At 39.7% G+C, this 21,221-nt stretch overlaps 2 protein-coding genes across 3 annotated transcripts; both read left to right on the plus strand.

The window, feature by feature from the left end:
• Positions 1-425: 425 nt before the first annotated feature.
• Positions 426-10,143, plus strand: slc25a14 (solute carrier family 25 member 14). Of its 2 annotated transcripts, XM_069716046.1 has the most exons (9): positions 426-543; positions 1,132-1,233; positions 2,058-2,196; positions 2,887-2,981; positions 7,590-7,675; positions 7,858-7,953; positions 8,316-8,440; positions 8,542-8,755; positions 9,523-10,143. In XM_069716046.1, the coding sequence occupies exons 2-9, from the start codon at positions 1,170-1,172 to the stop codon at positions 9,562-9,564; spliced, it is 861 nt and encodes a 286-aa protein (XP_069572147.1). In that variant the 5' UTR covers positions 426-543; positions 1,132-1,169; the 3' UTR covers positions 9,565-10,143. The 2 variants fall into 2 exon arrangements, with proteins under 2 accessions (XP_069572147.1, XP_069572139.1); XM_069716038.1 differs by lacking the exon at positions 426-543 and having other exon boundaries at positions 1,017-1,233.
• A 6,435-nt stretch (positions 10,144-16,578) lies between these two features.
• btg4 (B-cell translocation gene 4) lies at positions 16,579-19,309 on the plus strand. Its single transcript, XM_069722275.1, has 5 exons — positions 16,579-16,751; positions 17,424-17,561; positions 17,868-18,016; positions 18,083-18,216; positions 19,050-19,309. The coding sequence occupies exons 1-5, from the start codon at positions 16,579-16,581 to the stop codon at positions 19,266-19,268; spliced, it is 813 nt and encodes a 270-aa protein (XP_069578376.1). The 3' UTR covers positions 19,269-19,309.
• The last annotated feature ends 1,912 nt before the right edge of the window (positions 19,310-21,221 follow it).

A 21,221-nucleotide genomic window follows, 5' to 3' on the forward strand; every position in this document is an offset into this window, starting at 1 on the left:
TTAGAATCACTGCAGTTAAGCTTTTATTTTGAAACCCACTGTGTTTCTCTGAGTCCCCCTCCCCACTCATCTGTCGTTTCCAAAAGCCGGCTGCACTCAGAGAGCGTGGGAGTGTGATTTCTTTGTTTAGTTCATAGTTTCCTAAAGTTTGTATAGGCTCTTTCAAGCAGACATTACAAAATGGCACTTGCAATATAATTCCCAGTAAGGCTATTTTAGTGGAAAACAATTTGAAAAGATGAAACTACTGAATTCAATGCAACAGCTTTATATAGTATAGATTTTTTTTTCATATCATTAAATTGTTAATGGTGTTTTTTGTTTTTTTTGCCTGCTCGCTAGAGAGGATTTTATTTTGAAAACCTGAACGGAAATCCTGTGTTGTCATTTTCTGGACTAACTTGTCATTAGCTGAAATGGGAAGCTAACGGCAGGGGAGAAGTTTTTCAGCTTGCAGTTTTTTTTATGTCCCGGCACGAATATGGTTTGAGTCATGGAAAACCAAGCCAAATAGCAGGTCGCGGACTTCCTTGACATCAACAGGTACGTGAAATGCCGGTTAAATGTGACTTTAACTAAGCTGCCTTCCGGTAACCTCGCTAACAAACGGGGCTAGCCGTTAGCCTAGCACAGTACAGTAGGTGCCGCCATCTCTGTAGTAAAAAGGGATTAAAATGCAGTATTTTAATTTATTTAAACTGTACATTTAAACCTGGAAATATTCACATTTCTCTTACTAAATAGTTTCTGCTGCTTAATATTATCATTAGCGGCCATAATAATAAATAACGTCATTGAGTTATCGTGACACCGTCGCTGCCACCGTACTCGTCACTCGCGGTGTTGCCCCGCCCCTTCCAGCGCAACAGCCAATCGGAATCGCCGAAAAGTTCGATTGACTTAATTCACAGCCAATAGCGGCACCGCAGCAGATACGACGGCTCCGCCCTCGCGGTGTGGGATCCAGCGGGGCGTCTCTTTCCGGCGCAGTACGCTGGGATGCTGATGCTGAGGAAGCCTCGTTGATCTCTGCCGCACCGTCAGGACCTCAAATGTTTGTCGACATGTTGTACCGGCTGAGGTTGCAGCACTGTGTTGACCTCTGTCTGGGCGGCCTGCTCTTGTTTCTAGCGGGGCTGCAGCAGGTGGAAGCAGCCGCCGCCACGGAGATGGCCAACTTGAACTGGAAGCCGTTCATCTACGGAGGGATGGCCTCGATTGTCGCAGAATTCGGTACGTGATGCACCACGATTGTGCAAGACGCCGACCGTCACGTATATATATATAAAAAAAAAAAAAAAAAAAAATGCGATGCTATGGTAGTAAAATGTTTCATGCAAAATGGTCTTAACCGCTGCCGAAATTTGCAGCCACGGGGACATTTTTTTTGTTTTTTTTTTGCAGCAGGATTTTGCTGAGTGGTAGTAACACTCGATTTTTAGGGGGGAGCGATGCATGCAAATTAATAAATATATCAAAGCAAATTCGATGCAAATTCCAAGTATCATCCTGCAGGTGAAAATATGCACGGTGCACAAAGTTAGAATTCAGTCTGGCTGTTGGGATAGCATACAGTTTTATATCCCTTTAGAGGTTATCATTACATTTGAATCACTGAGCCAGGCCATCATTTAGGAAAACAAAAAAAATGATATTTAAATGAGAAAATTATATTTACATCTCTTTTTTTTTTTGTAATTGAGAACCTGAGCCAAACTTAAAATATTTTATGGGTTATTGCTTTCTCTTATGATACATTTCATGTACTCTACCCAATGTGATCTTCAAATTTGCATTGCCATTATTTGGATAGGTGTTGCCATGGGCTAAACAATCTTTAAAAAAAACACTGATCATGCTTTTTGAATGTATTGATAAAACATGAGTCAAAAAACACGGAACCCGACAGAAGAAATTTGACAGGTTATCTATATTCTGTGAGCTTTTCTTTTGTTACGAGACATAGTACACCTGCAAAACTATCTATACCTTTTGTCTTTGTTCAATGTCAACATGTCTGTTTTTAATTCAACTTTATGATAACCTTTCCTCCTCAGGCACATTTCCCATCGACCTGACTAAGACCCGGTTACAGGTCCAGGGTCAGTCCCAGTACACGGAGGTGCGCTACAAAGGCATGTTTCATGCCCTCTTCAGGATCGGCAAGGAGGAGGGCATCCGGGCGCTCTACTCCGGGTATGGAAACACGCTTTTTAGGTCACACTCTGTATCCATTTCCAACATTTGGCCACGAGAGCTGATTTTTCAACATGAGACCAAGCCGGAGGTGTTTGTTTGGACCAGTCGCAGTAGATGCTCTTTCGGGAACTCGAGCACCAGAGATTCTTATTGCCAGGAACCGTGAATACAATCCCAGATGCCTTGCGGTACCCAGGGGGGGAGAGAGAGCTTTCAGTTTCTCCGTGTGCTGCTCAGTAAATTTAGTGACTTCTTCTTGCTGCACACTTACTCCACGCATATGAAAACAGCGTTGTGGTCAGTGCAATATGGAGAAATGAGCTTCGCACACAGAGATGTTGCACTTCGTGGGTGGCTGAACTGTGATTCAGCTGAATCCAACTTTGAGATTTTAAAGAAGCCCAGTGGGACAGAAAATGTATTACATTTGGAAACAGGATAAGAAGTGTTTTTTTTTTTGTCTTTGATGTTTAATGCAGTGGCTGGGATTCAGGATGCTTTGCCGTGTTTAAGGTTAATCTCTGCATTTACACGATGTACTATAAGCCTCGATATCACACATCCATAATATGACTGAAATGTTGTTGATTTGTATTTTAAGCCCCGTAAGTTAGTAAAAGCTTTTCTGCACCTGACTTCAGTTCCCAGAGAAAAAGGATGACAACCTGATTTCACCTCTCCCCACAGGATTTCTCCCGCTCTTTTGAGACAAGCGTCTTACGGGACAATCAAGATCGGAACTTACAACTCTCTGAAGAGGCTGTTTGTCACTCACCCAGAAGGTGGGTGTCAATATTTCTACCTTTTAATATCCTGTCTTCCTCCTTTCTGCCAAGCTCTCTTTTCTAAAATAGAAATAAAAAGTATTTCATGATGAGGGTCCAAACCTACAGCCTGCCTGAAGGGAAGCAATCCAATCTTTTAATTTAGAGGATTTAGAGGAGCTGAAATTTTGAAAGCATTTTCAACAACTCACTATTAGTCTGGAAAAGACATTCACAGACAGTCAGCTGAGCTGGACAGCCGGTGAATTATAGAAGGTAATTTGAGTGACACTGACAGCATCCAATTTAAATTTAGATTCAGATTTTAATTGCGGCTCCGGCTGGTTGAAGGCTGATGCAGTCTCCTGCAACATGCAGTTGATCTGTAAGCGTTATTAGCCCTGACCAAAACCCTTTATGATCCCTCAAGGACCACAGTAAGCAAACGGCAAGCGGGGGTTTCATGATGATGAAAAACACTTTAAACTTCTGGCTGCTTATAGCAGACCACCTTGGTAAGAACAGCACAACGTGGGCAGTAACAGCACATGAATCATTTTCTTAAATTTACATTTTAGCTGGTTAATTAGTGCTGCTGTTTGAACACAGTATTTAATAAGTTTATGGTTGAAAATTGTGTCAACGCTGCTATCATAACTTCATTCTACTGAATGGAGGTTGGTAAATCAGCGTTGTTCCCTGGTGTAGGTGCTGTGGTTGCGGTGGTGGGCAGTTATTTGACTAAAAACTGCATTTTCACACAATTTCAGACTATTATCATAAGAATATTTAATTACAAATGAACTGTCTGCCATGGAAAAATAAATCGTAATCAACAAAAATTGGTAAACCAAAGCTCATACTGAAGCCGTAGTGGCTGTGGTTTTGTGGGTAAACAACAAAACACTTAAGTGTTGCACCAAAGGGTTAAAATGGTGGCGGAAACCCAGAAAGTAACTGACTTGATGAGACTCCAAAGGATGCAAATGATATGATATCCAATATGCCTGGTGATTTTTATTATAAATGGAAAAAAGATGGTTTGAAAATGCATCGGATGCTGGGTATGATAGATAATTAGAATAATAAGACATGAACTTTTTATCCTTCTGTTCATAAGACACTCAACAGGACTCGAGTTTAACTCAAACTGCAGTGAAATATTTCACTTCAAGAGTGGTTTTACCTTTTAGTGTTGAAAGTTGAACTAAAAAAAAAAAAGACATGCATTCATGTCAACCTTTTGTGCAGTTTCTGAAATGGTTCTTCAATCCTTTTGGACTTTTTTTTTTCTCTTAACTGTCAAAAGTCACAAATGCAGGTGAACAAAAAAGTTGATCATTCGTTACCATACATATCTGAAATGTTTTGTTTTTTTCTTCATCCTGAGATTCTTATTTTTCCTTTCTGTTATGATTAATTGTTCTGGGGCTCAAACAACACAAACCCCTTGTGGGCCTTTTCTCTCCTCGTTCTTTACGCTGGGACACTTTGCATGCATATTAGGCGTCATTCAGTTGGATTACGATGGATGAAAAGGAGGTTTATTACATCCTCTTTTTTTTCTTTTTTTGAAATAGCTTCAACTAGTCAGTATAACATAGGATTTGTCTATAGGAATCAATAAAATGCCGTCACATTACACTTTGCCTGTGGAACATCAGAATCGTTATGGTGAATAATGTGGGATCAATCAAATCAAAAATCCAGTTACCCTGCTGCTGCTGGTGCTCTTACACGTGTTCCCACAAAGTCTTTTTTTTTTTTTTTTTTTTTTTTTACGACAACAGCACTGTACGAGTATCGCGGCGTAAACCTCCCACCAAAGAAATCAAGCCGTGTCGATCTGAGTGGAAGCAGAGCAAGTGTAACCTGCCGGCACTGATTTGCAAGCCAAACAGGAGGCAAAGTGCTTCTGGGATGGAAGCAACGGATAGAAAGAGAGACGAGGGGGAGACGGACAGAGAGGCCGAGTGGGAAGGAGTGAGTCAGGCTGCGTTCACACTGCAGCTGGAAGTGAGCTCGTGTGCTGTTTCACCGCTCCTGTCTGACACGGATCTGAGCCACTAAATTGTGTTATTTTTACCCCTAATTTAAGTCTCGGGCGGCCAGCGTAACCGGGAGGCAGATGCGTCGAATCAATGAGGTGATCTTCAGTGTTCAGAGACGCAAACGCCGCGCGGGGGTCTCCGTCTTCCTCGTCGTCCTATCGACCGCCTCCTTCTTTATCGGTCCCTCCCCACCCGTCTCTCCTTCGCTATTGTTCTCTTTGCTTGTTTCGTTCCCTCTCGTTCCTTCTGCTGGCCTCAATATTTAATGACATATTAGTGCACCATGAGATAAATATGATAAATAATAGAGGAGGTTCAGGTGGGAGATGAGAGCTGGGTGGGGAGACGTACGGTGCAACGTTTTTATTTTGTCCTTTTGTTTATCAGAACTGTTGTTAAAGGAGTAGTTCAACATTTTGTTAAATGTGTGTCTACTTGAACTGAGATACCTCTGGACACACTGTTTATTTATCCTCACTACTTATTTATGAATTTGCTGCTACGGTACACCAATGAATTATCTAACGTGCGTAGTTTGAAGTTTGTATTAAAAATCGGATTATATTGTCAGGACAAGTCATTGTCTACACATTAAATTCTGATGTGTTTTCCTCAGAATGAGCAGTAAAAAGAGTCAACTTTTCAAAACAGTCAGCACTAGTGAATCAGGGTAAATATCATTATGATACATAATGACGCTGAATCCAAAGAGAACAGGGAGGGTTGAAGGGAAGAAATCCCAGAAGCTGAAGATTGTTTTGAATTAAGGTGTCCGTGTTTTACCAAAATGCAAAGCGCTCTCTTTGACTTTAGTTTCTGCTGATTGTTTGCCTCTCCAATCTGCATGCTCTGTGCCGCGATGGTACCACTGTGTTTTGAATGCTTGTTTTGATCCAGGCTTGGGTTTGCCCTGTGGTTGTGGTGGGATCGAACGCCCGCTCCCCCGCCCCAAAAAATGAGCGGCGCGAGGACCGCCACACTTACTGTTGGTCAGATTGATCAAGGATGGCTGTAACTATCGTTCTCAACTCAAATCATCATTATTATTAACTTGTCTCCTCCTCCTCCTTCTTCTTCTTACTCCATTGTAGACACCATACTGGGTTATTACTAATCGAGAGCCACCGCTTGTTAACACTGACGAACTCTGCCGAGGCTAATGACTAACAACGGTTGCTGTTTATTTAAATTACACCATGTACATTCTCTCCTACAATAATTTCAAATAATTCATATTGTTTGTTTCGATCTGCATGGCGTGCCAGGTGGGTGGAGTTGGTCACGTGATGAGAAATGGGAGAAAATCGAGACTATTTCAAGTTCAAACTCCACCCACGTGGCTCCACGGAGGTTAAAGCAAATATATTAACTGATTTGGCAGATAACTTAAATTAGACCAATTCAATTCTCACAAATCTCCGTGACTGACGTACTGCACACTTGTAGGCAACAAACTCCTGAAAGCGATTTGCTCTTTGCGAGTCTTTTTTTTTTTTGTCCCTTCCAGAGTTCATAGCGATCCTAAAATTGCAGCTTTCCCAGAAAGACATAGGAATTAAATATTAATCGTAGAAGTTCTTCCTCTGAGTGCACTTAATGTGTCATTTTCAGCACACTGTAATTTGGGATCTTGTTTGGGTCAGAGCACATTTATATATATAAAAAAAAAAATATAAAAAAAAAAATTGAAAGGAAAAGATCTTCTGATTAAAAAAAAAAAAAAAAAAATACATTTTAAAGGGGTTAATTTTTACTTGTGAACAATGTGTTGAAGTCTCTTCGTTGTGCTTTGGTGTTAATTTTTTAATTACTTGTTTATGTATTTTAGCACTTCATTTGAAAGGGACGATAGAAAAGAAAAATGATTAATGAGGCGGTGATAGTTTTCAGCCCTATTCCTTATACCTGAATGTAAAACAGGCACCATAAAACAGCTTTTTATTGGCTCTACATCACAAATCAGGTCTGCGCACTTAAAAAGAGGAGAATTTACTTCATCGTGTCGTTCTACTTGTTGTTTGATTGGTTCACCCTGGATGAAGACGCTCCATTGTTTCATGTTACATAGAGGACAAAGTATTCGGACCGCACGTTCATTATCACGGCTTATGTGCTTCGATCTGGATACGCTGTGAAGCTTTTTTCTGATTTGGTGAATCATGAAAATGACGTGCATTTTATTTACTAATCGCAGCAGTTAGATGTAAAAGTAATCTCAGAAAATTAGACAAAATGAGCACCGTCAGTGCTGCTATTTCCAGACTTTAATATGAACGTTATTGAAAATAATTTCCCCACATAATAAAGCAGCTTTCAGCCTGTTATAAAAAAAAAAAAAGAAAAAGAAAGAAGACCCAATACACAAATGTTTTGTCCCAAACAAGATCATCTAGTTTGTTAAAAATGACACCGTTTCTTCAAACAGAAAGCGTGCATGATGATTTTACACTCTATGGGAATAACATACCTCCCCTCTAGACATCTGTACTCACCAAATTATTGTCTAATCCTTCGTAGCTTTTGTTTGCTCGCTTTTGTGTAAAATTAATATCATTCCGTGTCTCCTCTCCGACAGACGAGACGATGGTCATCAACGTCTTCTGCGGCGTCGTGTCGGGAGTCCTGTCCTCGTCTCTGGCCAACCCCACCGACGTTCTCAAGGTGACTCAGAACGAGGCTCGTGTGTCTTGTTTGTTATTTATGAAGAAAAAAACAAAAAAAAACAAAAAAAAAACATCAGGAACAGAAATGAAATCTGAGATTAATCGTTAAAATCTTCCAGTGGCTTTTTTGTTTTTGTTTTTAAAAGTGTGTTGTGAATGCTGCTTGCGTGTTTGTTCCAGATCAGGATGCAGGCGCAGGGCAGCCTCCTCCAAGGCAGCATGATGTCCAACTTCATGAACATCTACCAGACAGAGGGCACCAAGGGGCTGTGGAGGGTGAGTGCTGGGTCACTCTATAAACATTATGTGGATGTCTGTCCTCAGCAAGGTGGACCCCAATTCAAAGCTGCTGACCAGGTTCATGGACTTAAAAGGATCAGAGACCAGATAACTGACATGAAAATAATAACGCTGACACAGCTCTTCATGAGTTTTCGGTTTTTATTGTGCTTAATGGTTAAAATTGTGATTCTGGGGGGAAAATCTCTCTTAAAACAAACCTTATTAAAACCTCCAGAATAGTCCGTAAAATGCCTTATTAACTAATACGACTAATGACTAACGTGTTTCAGCTCCGTCCACTGGATTGTACTGTAGTAGGTTTTACATTAACACTATACTATATTTTTCTCCCTCAGGGTGTCATCCCCACGGCGCAGCGGGCAGCCATCGTGGTCGGGGTGGAACTTCCCGTCTATGACATCACAAAGAAGCACCTCCTTCGCTCTGGCGTCATGGGAGACACCATTTTGACGCACTTCATGTGAGCTTCTTCGCTCTCACACGTCTCGGGTGAAAAAAAAAAAGGGGGTGGGGGTCGGCATCTGCTTCTGTTCATTAACCGCGCTCCACCTGTTCCCACAGTTCGAGTTTCACGTGCGGCTTGGCGGGAGCTCTAGCCTCCAACCCGGTGGACGTGGTCCGGACCCGCATGATGAACCAGCGGGTTTTGTCGGGAACCCCCATGTACAAAGGAACGCTGGACGGAGTGATGCAGACGTGGAAGAACGAGGGCTTCTTCGCTCTCTATAAGGGATTCTGGCCTAACTGGCTGCGACTTGGGCCGTGGAACATCATCGTATCCTTTAAATTAAAAAAAAAAATACTACTATGTTCTTTATAGAGGTGAGAAAAACTGATTTGTGGTCATTTTTAGTTCTTGGTGGGGGAGGGGGGATTTTTAAATTCTTGGTATAGTATCTAAAATGTTTGATCGGTCCAGATATACTGTACAATAGACCTTGAATTTGAGCGATATGAATATAAATCTGTCAAAACCAACAACAAAAAAGAATTTATAATTCTATTATAATGAAAGAGCTCTTTAATATCTCTATTTGCATGAATCCATTGTGTTGTAAATCAGTGGGCAAAGCTCCGTCATGACAGTCTAGTACTTTCAGATCATTTTTACATCATTCAAATCAGATTGTTTCTCAATATCTCAACTTTCAGAAAATAACATATCACAATTTTTTATTGATATTGCATTATGAAATATGTCTGGAAAGGCCACAGTATGTGAAGGCAGCACTGAATTTATATTTTTACCCATCATTCCTATTGGTTGTTTAAACGTAATAGCTCTTAGCCTGATTGTAGTGACACAGGAATCGACACGGGGTTAAACTGATGAGGTCAATGCTGTGAAACCATGAAACTTGAGCCTGGCGATGTTTTCGTTGGAACAATTTGAATATTATTTGCGAGTGAAATGAAGGTAAATGCAGTGAATAGCCCGTTTTGATAATCCGCGACCTGGTCGCGCTGCCGTCGGCTCAAATCGTTCCTGTTTCAGAGCTCGTCCCGCCTTTCGCACCGTTGTGTCCTTAACATACTCCTCAGTTCTTCATCACCTTCGAGCAGCTGAAGAAGCTCCCGTTTTAACACGAGCAGAACGCACCGGTCTGCTCGACTGTCGGAGATGAGTGTGGGGAGGTTTTGGTGGGGGGGCACGGCACCAGTTCATTCCCACTCCCACTCTTTAAATCCAAACCAACGACCCATCTCAATCATCTGCCCAATCAAAACTTCGACTAATGTTTTTTATTGTTTTTTTTTATATAAAGTGGTTTATTTTATTGTCACTGGTTTCATTTTCATTTTCATGTTTTTTTTGTTTTGTTTTTTTTGCTGACTGTTGCGTTGACTCCTCACTCCTCGCCCACCTTTGACACTCCGCAGGCAGCTAAATGTGTGGTTGTAGCAGAAGAGCGGATGCTTGGAAGGACTGCGTTTGTATTTCCGTGAGCTGGTGGATTTGGGTGAGTGCAGTCTTATAAACTTTGAATTTTCTTTTCTTTTCTTTTTTTTTTTTTTTTAAACCTCTTATTATTTGCTGTGGGACAAAACACAGAAAATGTATTAATACGTGTAGGAGCGGCAGGACGTCGGTTCAGACGTGCATGGTTACACGGTTTGGGGATTAACAATTTGAAAAATGAAAGATGTGACAACCCTGTTTTTTTTTTTCAGGGCATAAACACTGCATGAAGTGTGAAAATAACTCCTCAATTTATCTGTTAAATGTTGAGGAATTGCATGGAAGAAGTGGTACAAAGGACACTGACTGTTACAGGTACTGCTGAGAGAGAGAAAAGGAAGTCAAACTAAAATTCAAACCGACAGAAAGGAAGGAATAATTCTCCAAATGAGCTCGGCTCTTTTTTTTCCAAAATAATACTCAGTGATGCGGGATCTTTGAGAAAGTGAGGTGTCAAAAATGACAGAAATATCTATGAACACTTGAACATCTGGATAAATCGAAAGCTTTTTTTTGTTTATTATTTATTTTTAGTAGGGGAAAAAAAGCTAAACAGTTTTCTAGAAACATATTGGAACATAAACTATTAACATCTGTCATCTTAAAAAAAAAAAAGCCACTGACAGAAATCTGAACCAAAGCATATTAATGAGAAAACACATTTTTTTCTTTCTATTCTTTTTAATATTTAAGAAACGTTCATTTCAAAAGCAACCACTCTTAAATACAGTATTTTTGTTGTTTAATTTTTGCAGTATTCTTTCTGTTCTGGTCTAAAATCAGTTTTAGGCGGTTGTGGGCGGGGCTCGCTGCTAGAGAGGTTGTGGGCGGGGCTTGTCATTATCGACCCACAAGAGAACAATCCAGTACATAATGTAAATGGCTGCACAGACTCGTTCACGCACAACAGGTGGATGTTATTTTATCTTCAGCATGTCCGGATGTACATAACGATGCCTTTCTCTGCTCCTTCTTTCCCCGTCCTGTCTCCCGTTGTGCCAAAATGGGTTTCTACCAAACCGAGTCGCTTTTATTTGCAGGTGTTTTTTTTCTCAGTCCTCCATAATTTAATAATAATTAATAATAATAATTAGATCTCAACAGTAATCATAACCAAAGCGCCATATTATTTGACCTCACTCTACATCCACCCGCATCACCAAACTTTTTTTTAAATTTTTTTTATGGCAGATGTTATATTTTGAAAATATTTGTAATACTTTGGATTTATTTTAACAGCTGAATGAGTATTTTTCTTTTCTTAACTTTTGGTGTATCCTGATCGTAGGCGTGTATTTTTTTTTTTTTTATCGGTGGTTGTTCAAAGGTTTATCACCCCGGCAGCAGCCTTTTGGGGTTTTCTAGCTCGTCATCATCTGATGGGTGAATCTAAACACAGAAGTTAATGCCGCAACCCGGCTGAAAAGAAAATATACAGAATTTGTGTACGACTGGCGCATGCTCCTCTACATCTATGCTGCTGTTGGGACTGCTAGCTCTTCAGTCGTTTCCTGCCGTTGGCGTTTTGAGTGACGTGTTGTGAAACCAGCTCGGCTCTATCTTGGTCATATTCGTCTGTGCGCCTGTTCCAATCTCGCTTTTGCATAATTTCAAGCCTGATTGGATTTAGTGAATCTGGATTTTTTTTCCTATAACTTCTCGTGCTTTTGATGAAAAACACCCGCACGGTGTCCTTTTGGCCCTCAAACCAATCAGTTGTCATTGCAGCCACAGAAATATCACAATCTGCCTCTTTTTATTTATTTTTATTATTTTTTTTTACAAAAAAAATCCTAAATTAAGCCAACCATGTCTTCGAATCTAAACGCTATCTCTGTCTCCAGTACAGAGTTTACGTGTATTTACGAGGCAACGCGAGTTCATTTTTCCTCTTGAGATTTGGTTTGAACCATTTCACCGTATTTCGTCTTCTTCTTTTTTTTTTTTTCAGTTTTCCCGGCAGTAACATTTGTGCAATCTCGATTTGCATCATTTCATTTCCAAGTGTACTTCGTTTTGTTTATTTTTCCAGGTTAACTCCGCGACATGCTCGAGTTCAAAGGTCACATTTAGAACGAGTTTTCCTGCTTTCAGAGGTCAACTTTAGGTTTTGAGTTTGTGTTTTTCTGACGGTACTTGGGAGTAAAAGTATTCACCGGAGAGATGCGCTGTTACAGCCTTTCACTTTACATCGATCACCCGCTGATAATCTCCCTCAGTGACTTTAATAATGAGTTTTGTTCCCAAATGATTTGTTGGTGAACAGAAAAGTATTTAAAAAAAAAAAGATTTGTGACAAAAAAATGATAAATGTTCTGCTGTTTTCATAATTTCTCTCATTGCGAATAGAAAATCTTTCTGGCTGTTGGTCAGACCAAAACAAGCAATTTGAAGCCTAAATTTCTGGAATTTAAACGATTCACAAAAGCAATGATTGAAAGATGAAATGATTTTCGTTACAATATTAATAATTGCAGCAGCAACTTATTCTTGAAAATAATAGTTTGGGTGGAAACCTGAAACCCATTTTTTTCAACATGTAGTTTTTTTTTGTCTTTCGCAAAGGTAAATGGGTCGATGAATTATGAATACTAAGGAAATTGTTGGAAACCTGAATGGACCTAAATTCACTCCTATCTGATAAAATATTTTTCAGGCCGTTAAGTTGAATTGAAAAGAAAAGAAAAGCTCCTAATCATGAGCCGCGCTGGCTGTAAAAGCCCTTTTGCACATTGTCGTGAATGTAAACGCTCCTGGAATACTCGGTCAGGTAAATTATCAGGCCGTCTGTCATTTACATATTAATGAAAAAGCTCCAAAGCTAAACAACAAAATGAATTCAGGAAGGTCGACAATTAAATAAAACATATTCTGCTCAGTCGCCTGCGGTGGTATTTTTGAATTAAATGGACAAAGTGCCCTTTTTAATGTGCCGAAAACCCAGAAGGGGACATTTATCCACTGATGTTCATAAATCATGTTCTCGTAAAGAATGTAGTACGGTCGCGTCCGTGCGCTCCAGTGTCACATCTCAATAAGTTAACTCACTTTCTATTTATTGTGACATGAACTTTAAAACGTCCAAAGGTTGTTGTTGTTGTTTTTTTTTTTTAATATATATATATATATTTCTGCTCTTTTCTGATTGTCCAATAGTTGAAGTCCATGATTGTGTGTGTGTTGTAAAAGGTGTCATTCTGGAATAATTTTGTTTTAAAACCATATATGGAGATTGTTTATGTTTTATTCTTATGCATTTTTTTTTTTTTTTTTTAAATTCTCCCAATTATTTGCTGTTTATGTTTTGATCTCCAGAAAAATCTGTGTATTTATTTGACAGATCAGCTGATGCTGCTTTTCATTCCTGCTCTGATCTCTTAAAAAAAAAAAAAAAAAAAAAAAAGCATGTAAATTTGAAAGCTGACATGTTTTTATTTCATTTTTTTGCTTTTTCATTTGAACTGTTGTCTGTTGCTCGGAGTCGACATCATTCGCAACACTTCACTTTTTTTTTTTTTTTTTTACCTAGTAATTAATTCCCTTCATCATAAAGCAGACGGACTGAACTCAAATATTTTTGATCAATTTATTCACTTGTAAGTGAATTCAGAGTTGCTACAAATCTTTGAAATATCAGTGACCTGAATTATTCTTAAAGGAGCAGTCTGACATTTTGGTAAATGGGCTTAAAAAAAAAAAAACCCGTGGTTGTACGGGCTGGTGAAGTTCGTGCTTCAGTAACATCGTGGTGAACAACAGCCAGACGTACTGACTTCACAATATGTTGGTTAAGAAACAGTTAAAGCAACTTCCCTGCTCCAAATTAACATTCATGCATTTTCATTTATGTACAGAATAAATCGACCAGATAAAACATGTTAATTGGCGTATTTTCCAACTTCAGGGAGAACCAGACTATCTGCTCCTCTCATTTTCTAGTGAGTTATTTTAAGGTTGAGGCCACATTGAATTTCGACGCGATTAAAGCGCCAGAAAAAAAACTACAAACTGGACCTTGAAGTCGCGATTATTTTGGCAAAGTCGCAGCTTTGCTTTAGTTTTGACAGCAGTTTGAATCGGAGAGCGTCACCGTTGTTTCTTCTTCTCTGTGAAGCTTTGCAATATTATCACTCTCCAAGAAAAGTAAGGGAAACGGATCCACAGAACTGCTTCGTGGTCCTAATCTTTGACTATAACTCGTATAACAGCTTTTTATCGACATGTTGTTGTTTTTTTTGCTCCGTAGATAAATTGATCACGGTTGTGTATCTCTTCCAGCTTTTGTGGAAGAGAGTTTATCGTTGTTGAAAAAGAAAGAAGCCAGAAAATAGTTGAAAAACAGTTTCATTCTGGTAAAAATGTTTGTTTTCCTCTCGTTACATTTTTTTTTAATTTTTTTTTTTTCAAGGATTTTTTTTTGGGGGGGGGGGTTATTCTTTAAATCTAAACATCCACATTCCTTTCTGACATGTTGATCCCTTGTTCATTTTCTTTTACCTGGCCAGAGCACCAATTCTGCGTCTCATGAGCAAAAAGTAAAGCACTCTCACCGATCAAATTAAGACGAAGGATTTCAGACGGTTGGCGTCGTTCCTGCCGATCACAGCGTGAAAATTCCCCTTATGGGAATTATTTCCTCTGGACATTTAGTGTGATTCTTCAGCCATATGTTATAAAGAGATTTGTCATTTTAAGGCCAAACTAGGGCACCATAAAAGGAGGGTTTTTTTTGTTTTTTTTTTCCATTTCCTGCTTCAGTTCAGAGACATCAGGCTGAAATATTCCTCCTGCTGATATTAAAATACTTTGAGACAAATCTTCATCTGTGTTGCAGCCGGAAGAAAATCTTAACAATATTTTTGAACATTTTCTCTTCACTTCTACTGATTGTTTGCATTTTGGTGTCTGCTCAGCTCGAATCATTCTGCAATCCTTCTCGCTTGTTTTCTCCGATGAATTTTTATGGTGGAGGTTTAAAGTTTTATTTTATTTTATGTTGTTGTTTTTTTTAAAAATTTATTTTCTTTGACAGATTGGGTTTGGCTTTATATAAATTCACTGTTCACTCAAATAAAATATATGCTGTGATTGTTTCTGGATGTTCATTTATTTATTCCTGCTTTGTTCAGTTGAGCAGGTAAAATAAATTCCCTGGATTTTAGTATTTAAAGTGCATATAAATATGGAAGCTTAAAGATTATGTTTTATATTAAAATCCCTGGGAGTCAGTCAGCGTCTCTTTGGACAGTAAATCTCCTGTTTTTCAACGACAAAAATGTTGAAAGAAAGAATTGATTTCATATTGCGATGTACTCTTTTCTGTTTTTTGTTTTTTTTTCCCAAACACTTAGCTTGATGTTGCTAAACAGGAAAATCTTTGCCAAGCAGCTGTAAAATGATGTTTTCCTCTTCATCATTTCCTATTGAGACACCCTCTATACTCGGCCATAGATGCAGCTCGGTTGGGTGCAGCGTGATATTACAGCTGCTGTACGGGGGCCAAACCACAGCAGGCCCAGCTGTATCATCTTATTAGCTATTCTACGATGCTCACACTGTTAATATAGTGACTATTTGCTGAGTGTGAACGCACATGTGTGTAACATGGACAAATAGACATATTAAGCATCATTTTATACACTTCCCCCAAATTTCTGCCGAACACAACGTCGTATGTATGGACGTGTGAGGTGGTCCAGTTCAATGGGAAATCAAGTTTTGTAGAGCAGAGCTGGCAAAGAAATAACATTTAAATAGAGAATACAGCAGATGACGTGAAACGTCGGCGCTCAGTGTCGTTTCCACCTTGGAGACCATCTTTAACAGGGTTAAGCTAATGTTGTAATACCAATTATGAATACTCGGAAGGCACCTAAACATAAAGAAGCGAGAAAGTCCAACGAGACCCGCGTCCACGTCCGGCTGAATTTCATAGATGCAGAAAACGACTTTGTATTTTAACAACAACTATTTGTTGGCAAAGAATCAAATGAAACTTGAGTTCACTTAAATCAAGAGTTAAATTCGCTCCACATATCTGTGAAAGTTAAATCACTTGACGGCTTAATATTTCTCCGGTCCATAAAATGGTCCATAAATATCTTCACTTAACGCTGACATGCTGCAGGCGCAGCGTCATTCACACCTCCACACTCCCAATCATTAAGTGAACCAGCTTCAGGTGTGTCAGCTTGTCTCACAGCTGAACCCTGGATTTATTAAACCACAGGGGAGACTGTGGCGGGAGGAGCTCTTTTAGTATTTGATGTGACATTGGTTCCACGACGGAAAGAGCTGCTGCTTCATGCACCGATTTACACATGTGGAGATATATATATATATATGTTTTGTAATAATTTTTTTTTAATCTTTTTTGAAGCAGCATTACAAAGAAAAAAAATAAAATAAAGCTGAGTTCTCTGTGGAGCTTCAGCAGCAAATATGTTTGCTTGAGTTGTTTGGCTTCTAGTTTGTCTTGTTTTATTTGGTTTTTTTTGGTTTTTTTCTAAGAGAGTAGGATCACCCTACATGTGTTTTATGCTTTGAAGAGGTTTTTTTTTTATTTTTTTATTTTACCAGTACAGCCGGGAGTTTGCTGAGATTTAATCCGCAGGGTTAGAAACTAAAAGTGCGAAGCCATGAAGGAGGAGATCGCAGCCGCTGTGTTCTTTGTCACTCGGCTGGTGAAGCGATACGGCCGTCTGGATAACGATGGCAGGGAACGCTTCGCTGCCGCCCTCACCGCCGTTCTGTTCGAGAACTACAAGAACCACTGGCACCTGAGCGCACCCACCAAAGGACAGGCCTACAGGTCAGTAACCTGCTTTGGTTGGTGTTCCCCAGTAAGTCCGAGTCATTTCTTCAAAGTCGTTAGTTGTGAAAATGTAAAAGAGCTGAAGTTTGAGAAAACTAGATTTTAAAAAAAAATTTAAAAAATGATGGTCATCACTTTCTCAGTCACTCTTGTTGAAGCCATTTTGTTTCAGAGGTACAAATTACAATCAAATGTTGGAAGGAACTGAGGAATTACAAGTCACACAGATTTCCATTAAGACTATTTTCTTAAAAGTACCAAACAAAGTAGGGTTTTCATTCTGGAAAAAAAAAAATCAAAATTTGCTCCAAAGATTTCTTTAGAAACTTGAGTTATTGAGTTGAATAAATGTCAAGTTTTTAATTTGCGTCAAACAAACTCATTTTTAGGTTCTGAGGTACTCTGAAAATAACATTTGAAGTCATATTTCAGTGACCAACTACAAAAATTAAAGCCCAAAATGTCAATGCTGTGGTAACCGCTTCTTCTTCAGGTCACTGTGCAAAGCTTCCAAATCAAACAGCCAATAAAGTGACAACAAAATAGGCAATATTTTCCCATCAATGTTTGAATTAAGATCTCTTTCCCGGACTTTTCCTAAATGTTCACCTACCATTTGAAAGAAGTCTTTTCTTAACGCTGAATCCGAGCTGCTGGCTGGCGTTTCAGGTGTTTGCGTATGAACCGAGTGTGTCTCCAGGACCCGGTGCTGCAGCAGACCTGCGAGCGCAGCGCCGTGTACTACGAGGATCTGGGCCTTCCTCAGGAGCTGACGGTGTGGGTCGACCCGGGAGAGGTGTCCTGCAGGTCAGACCCTGAACTCTGCTAGAGCCGGACTTGGTGCAAGTACAGAGCCGCGGAGGGGCCGGCTTGTCATGAATGTGTACCGGGAAATGAAGGTTTTCATTGGCAAGACTTTAATAATCTCCAGTTTGAGATTTTAAGAGCTGCTGTTTTCGTTTAAAAATTTTCACTTTGGGCACAATTTATGACTCGAGTCACTTTTATAGCTCTGGATTTCCACCAACACTTCTGACTAATACCACGCTGCAAATAATATTTATAGGGTTGTTGTTGTAGATGTTGTTTTTTTTTTTTCCCCTTTCCTTGCAGGTACGGTGAACGCAGCGCTCCATTCTGCGTCTTGGTGGTGAACGGATGTCGTCGTGCGAACGGGGAATTTTCCCGTCACATCAATGGCGCCGTGGAGCGGGCGAGTCTTGACGTCCAATCAGGAAGCTCTTCAGATGAGGAGGATGGAGCTGAAGACAGCAGCAACAGAAGCAGCAGCAGCAGCAGCAGCAGCAACAACATCAGCAGCAGCAACAACATCAGCAGCAGCAACAGCAGCAGCAGCAGCAGCAGCAGCAGCCAACCATCTCTCTGTCCAGCTTCGGCCTCGCCCACAAACCCTGAACCCAAAACCATCCCGACTGTCAGCAACCCCAACAGTGTTTACCGGGTAGGTGGAATATTATTCTATTTTATAAATGGCAGGCAGAATATGGAGACTTCTTTTTTTTATTTTTTATTTTTTTTATAGGATTTTTTATCTGGAACTTTATTTTAGGTCGGAGTCGACTCATTTAACATCGTCGCAATGCAAATGTTTCATCTTCAAGTCTCGAATGCTGAAGACTAGAAAGTGTCTCATTTTTGGACTATTGCATGTTGTAAGTCTGCTGAAGGAACCATTTGAGGGAGTTTGGACATTTTTAAAATAAGCAGCAAGCCCTTTGAACTATAGAAGTTTACAATCGAAACAGGATCTTTGTATTTAACCTCGAGAATCTTGGCTAACTTGACTGTTTATTGGTCTTTTGTTCCAAGAGCATTTTATTGCTGTTGTTGGTAGAGTTAATAGTGAAACTTTGACAGTGCTTTCTTTTTTTTTTTTTTTTTTGGTCTCCCCATAGTCCAGAACTCAAAATATTAAAAAAAAAAAAAATAAATAAAGGGAGTAAAACTGCATTTTTTTTTTAATGTATTTATTTTTAATAGCTGGAACCATGAAATATCTTTCTTGCAAAATGCCTGCCGAAAACAAGGATTGTCGCAATTGTCAAAATTGTATAATTTGTCAGCTATTTCAGCTCGACTTGGATAGTTCAAACGATAAACACTATCATACAATTTGGAACAAGCTCTGTTTTTAAAGTACAATATTCTGAGTTTTTTGTTTTTGTTTTGTTATTTCCATTTAAACTACTACTCTTAATACATTTCAAACTACCTCCATTTTGAACTTCGGTACAGTATTTTGAGTGAATGTCCCTCTGCTCCCGCTGTCCTCAGTTCAGTGAATTTTGCCCGGGAGCTCCTCAGAACTGGCTGATGGAGAACAGGAACGCCTTCGCTGGGGAAGCCTTCACGACTCGCGCTCCTCCTCCTGATGCTGCTGCAGCAGCTCCACAGTTCCCCAACCAGAAAGGCTTCAAATCCCACCGAGCCACATTCACCTTCGCCGGGCCTCGTGTTGACAAGTACCACTGGGTCAGCAAGTCCCGATCCTAGAGCAAGCCGAGCCTTCAACCCCAGGTACCCCGACGTGGATTAAAGGCCACAGACTTTGTTTGCAGTGGCGGGAGAGAGAGGAGAAAAAAAATAAAAAATAAATTCAGAAAATCTTTAAAGGATGAACTTATTTTTGGTAAATGGTTTAAAGTAATGATTTAAAGTAATGCTGTTTGAGCATGTTTTTAAACTTTGAAATATTCATGTATTTTTTTTTAAACGTAGTTTTCCCTTTATTTGTGTTTTTAAACTGAAATTAAAGAGTGAATAAAGTAATATTGATCTGTCATTGAAAAGAATAAAATACGTCCGTTTCAGCTCAGCTCTTTGTTCTGTTTCATTTCATGATTCAATTCCTCTCTTTTTTTTTTTCCCGTTTTTTTTTGTTTTTTTTAAAACACATCAGGATATTCTTTCAAATACATTCAATAACAGTGTGGCTGAGCAGGTGTGGTGGTGGTGGTTGTACTGGTAGCGTAGTTAGTGATTGGTGTGCAAGAACAATCATCTAACAACACTGCCTATACAGCGACCCCAATCATGTCCGCCATCGGGATCTGGGACGGCAGGAAGAGATTAAGTCAGAACTGATCGCTTGTTTTCAGAAAGCATTTGGGCACCGCAGTGAAATACCATTTATATGCTTTATACTACCTTTTAGCAAAAAGACTCGCACAAGCACTTCATAGAAATCAACTTACACCAGGTATACCAAACCCCAAGAGCTCGGCAGGATCTTTTTCCTCCATAAATTATTGAAATTTATTACAAAAAATGTACCAACTTCCAGTTTTCTGTTGGAGGGCATTTGTTAAACATCCATGTTGTTACACCTTATTTTCTCTCTGATGCCTTGACTTTAAAAAAAACAAAAAACGTAACATAGCCAGTTAGGATGTTAGCAGAGTATAGCTCGGTAGATTTAGTAACAAATTATGTATCGTTAAACTACCCTGATTTCTGAATCGGAACTTTTTTTTTACATTTTTAACTGGATCTCTATTAAAGCCGTCTTCATTGCTGTTAAGCTCTCCGTTTCTGGCTGATTAAACAGCCAAACATCGGTTGACTCGAGCGAAGTCTTCTGTCGGCTTCTCGATCACGTTGCGCCCACAGACTGGGCGGCTCTGTCGCAAGCGGAGATTGGACTAGTTGAGCTTGAAAGAAAGTTGTGATCAAAAAAAAAAAAAAAAAAAATGACGTCTACAGCAAAGTCTGAAGTTGAAACATCAGTGAACTCTGTTTAAAATCTGAGTGTGCTGTGCTTCTTACCTGTGGTTGCTGCAGTTCACCAATGACCACTGCTGGAGAAACGCAACCCAACCGTCTCCAAAGCGACCCGATACTCTCTCTCTCTTTGTGTGTGTGTGTGTGTGTGTGTGTGTGTGTGCGTGTGCGTGCCCACGTCTCAGGTCGTGCCTCGACTTGCCCCGGACTGGCAGGTACAGCTGATGTTGCCGGGGACAGCAGTAAACATTCGTCCTGAGCCCCAGGATGGGCCGGCTTTGCTTTAATTCCTGGAACCGCAACAGTTTCATTTTCTAAATACATTCATTTCAACCCGACATTATTTGTTTCGACAAACCGGTGATGCATCCGAAAAAAAAAAGTTTGAGGTTTAAAAAAACAAGACCAGGTCAGAAATATGACCGGAGCATATATGGACAAAGAGACAGCTTTTAGTTTGAAATAAGGGCTTTTAATTTGAAATGGATGCAGGAAGTTGCAGCTTTCAGCCGACCGATAGTGTAGCTTTATAATTTTTGGATTGTCTACTCACTCAACTGCACGAGGATTTTGCTTATCCACCTGCATCTCAGACACCACTTCCCCGCTCTACATGCAAAATGAACATACTGTACACAGATACAACAAATAAGCACACGTACACGTTGCAGAAACAGGAGGAGTTGAAGCAATGAACATACAAACACAGGAAAGTGAAAGTGAACA

Source organism: Brachyistius frenatus, unplaced genomic scaffold (genome assembly GCF_029030835.1).
Source record: "Brachyistius frenatus isolate BFR_SWC_R1_liver_20210118 unplaced genomic scaffold, ASM2903083v1 Contig_5, whole genome shotgun sequence".
Classification (NCBI taxonomy): Eukaryota; Metazoa; Chordata; class Actinopteri; family Embiotocidae; genus Brachyistius; species Brachyistius frenatus.

What these genes read in the sequence shown, in the direction of transcription:
- slc25a14 (XM_069716038.1), top strand. Translation starts at nt 1,053, where the DNA reads ATGTTTGTCGACATGTTGTACCGGCTGAGGTTGCAGCACTGTGTTGAC. An exon ending in ATCCGGGCGCTCTACTCCGG is followed by an intron (nt 2,197 to 2,886) that starts GTATGGAAACAC and finishes CTCTCCCCACAG; the next exon opens with GATTTCTCCCGCTCTTTTGA. An exon ending in GCACCAAGGGGCTGTGGAGG is followed by an intron (nt 7,954 to 8,315) that starts GTGAGTGCTGGG and finishes TTTCTCCCTCAG; the next exon opens with GGTGTCATCCCCACGGCGCA.
- btg4 (XM_069722275.1), top strand. Translation starts at nt 16,579, where the DNA reads ATGAAGGAGGAGATCGCAGCCGCTGTGTTCTTTGTCACTCGGCTGGTG. An exon ending in CCGGGAGAGGTGTCCTGCAG is followed by an intron (nt 17,562 to 17,867) that starts GTCAGACCCTGA and finishes CTTTCCTTGCAG; the next exon opens with GTACGGTGAACGCAGCGCTC. An exon ending in ACCCCAACAGTGTTTACCGG is followed by an intron (nt 18,217 to 19,049) that starts GTAGGTGGAATA and finishes CGCTGTCCTCAG; the next exon opens with TTCAGTGAATTTTGCCCGGG.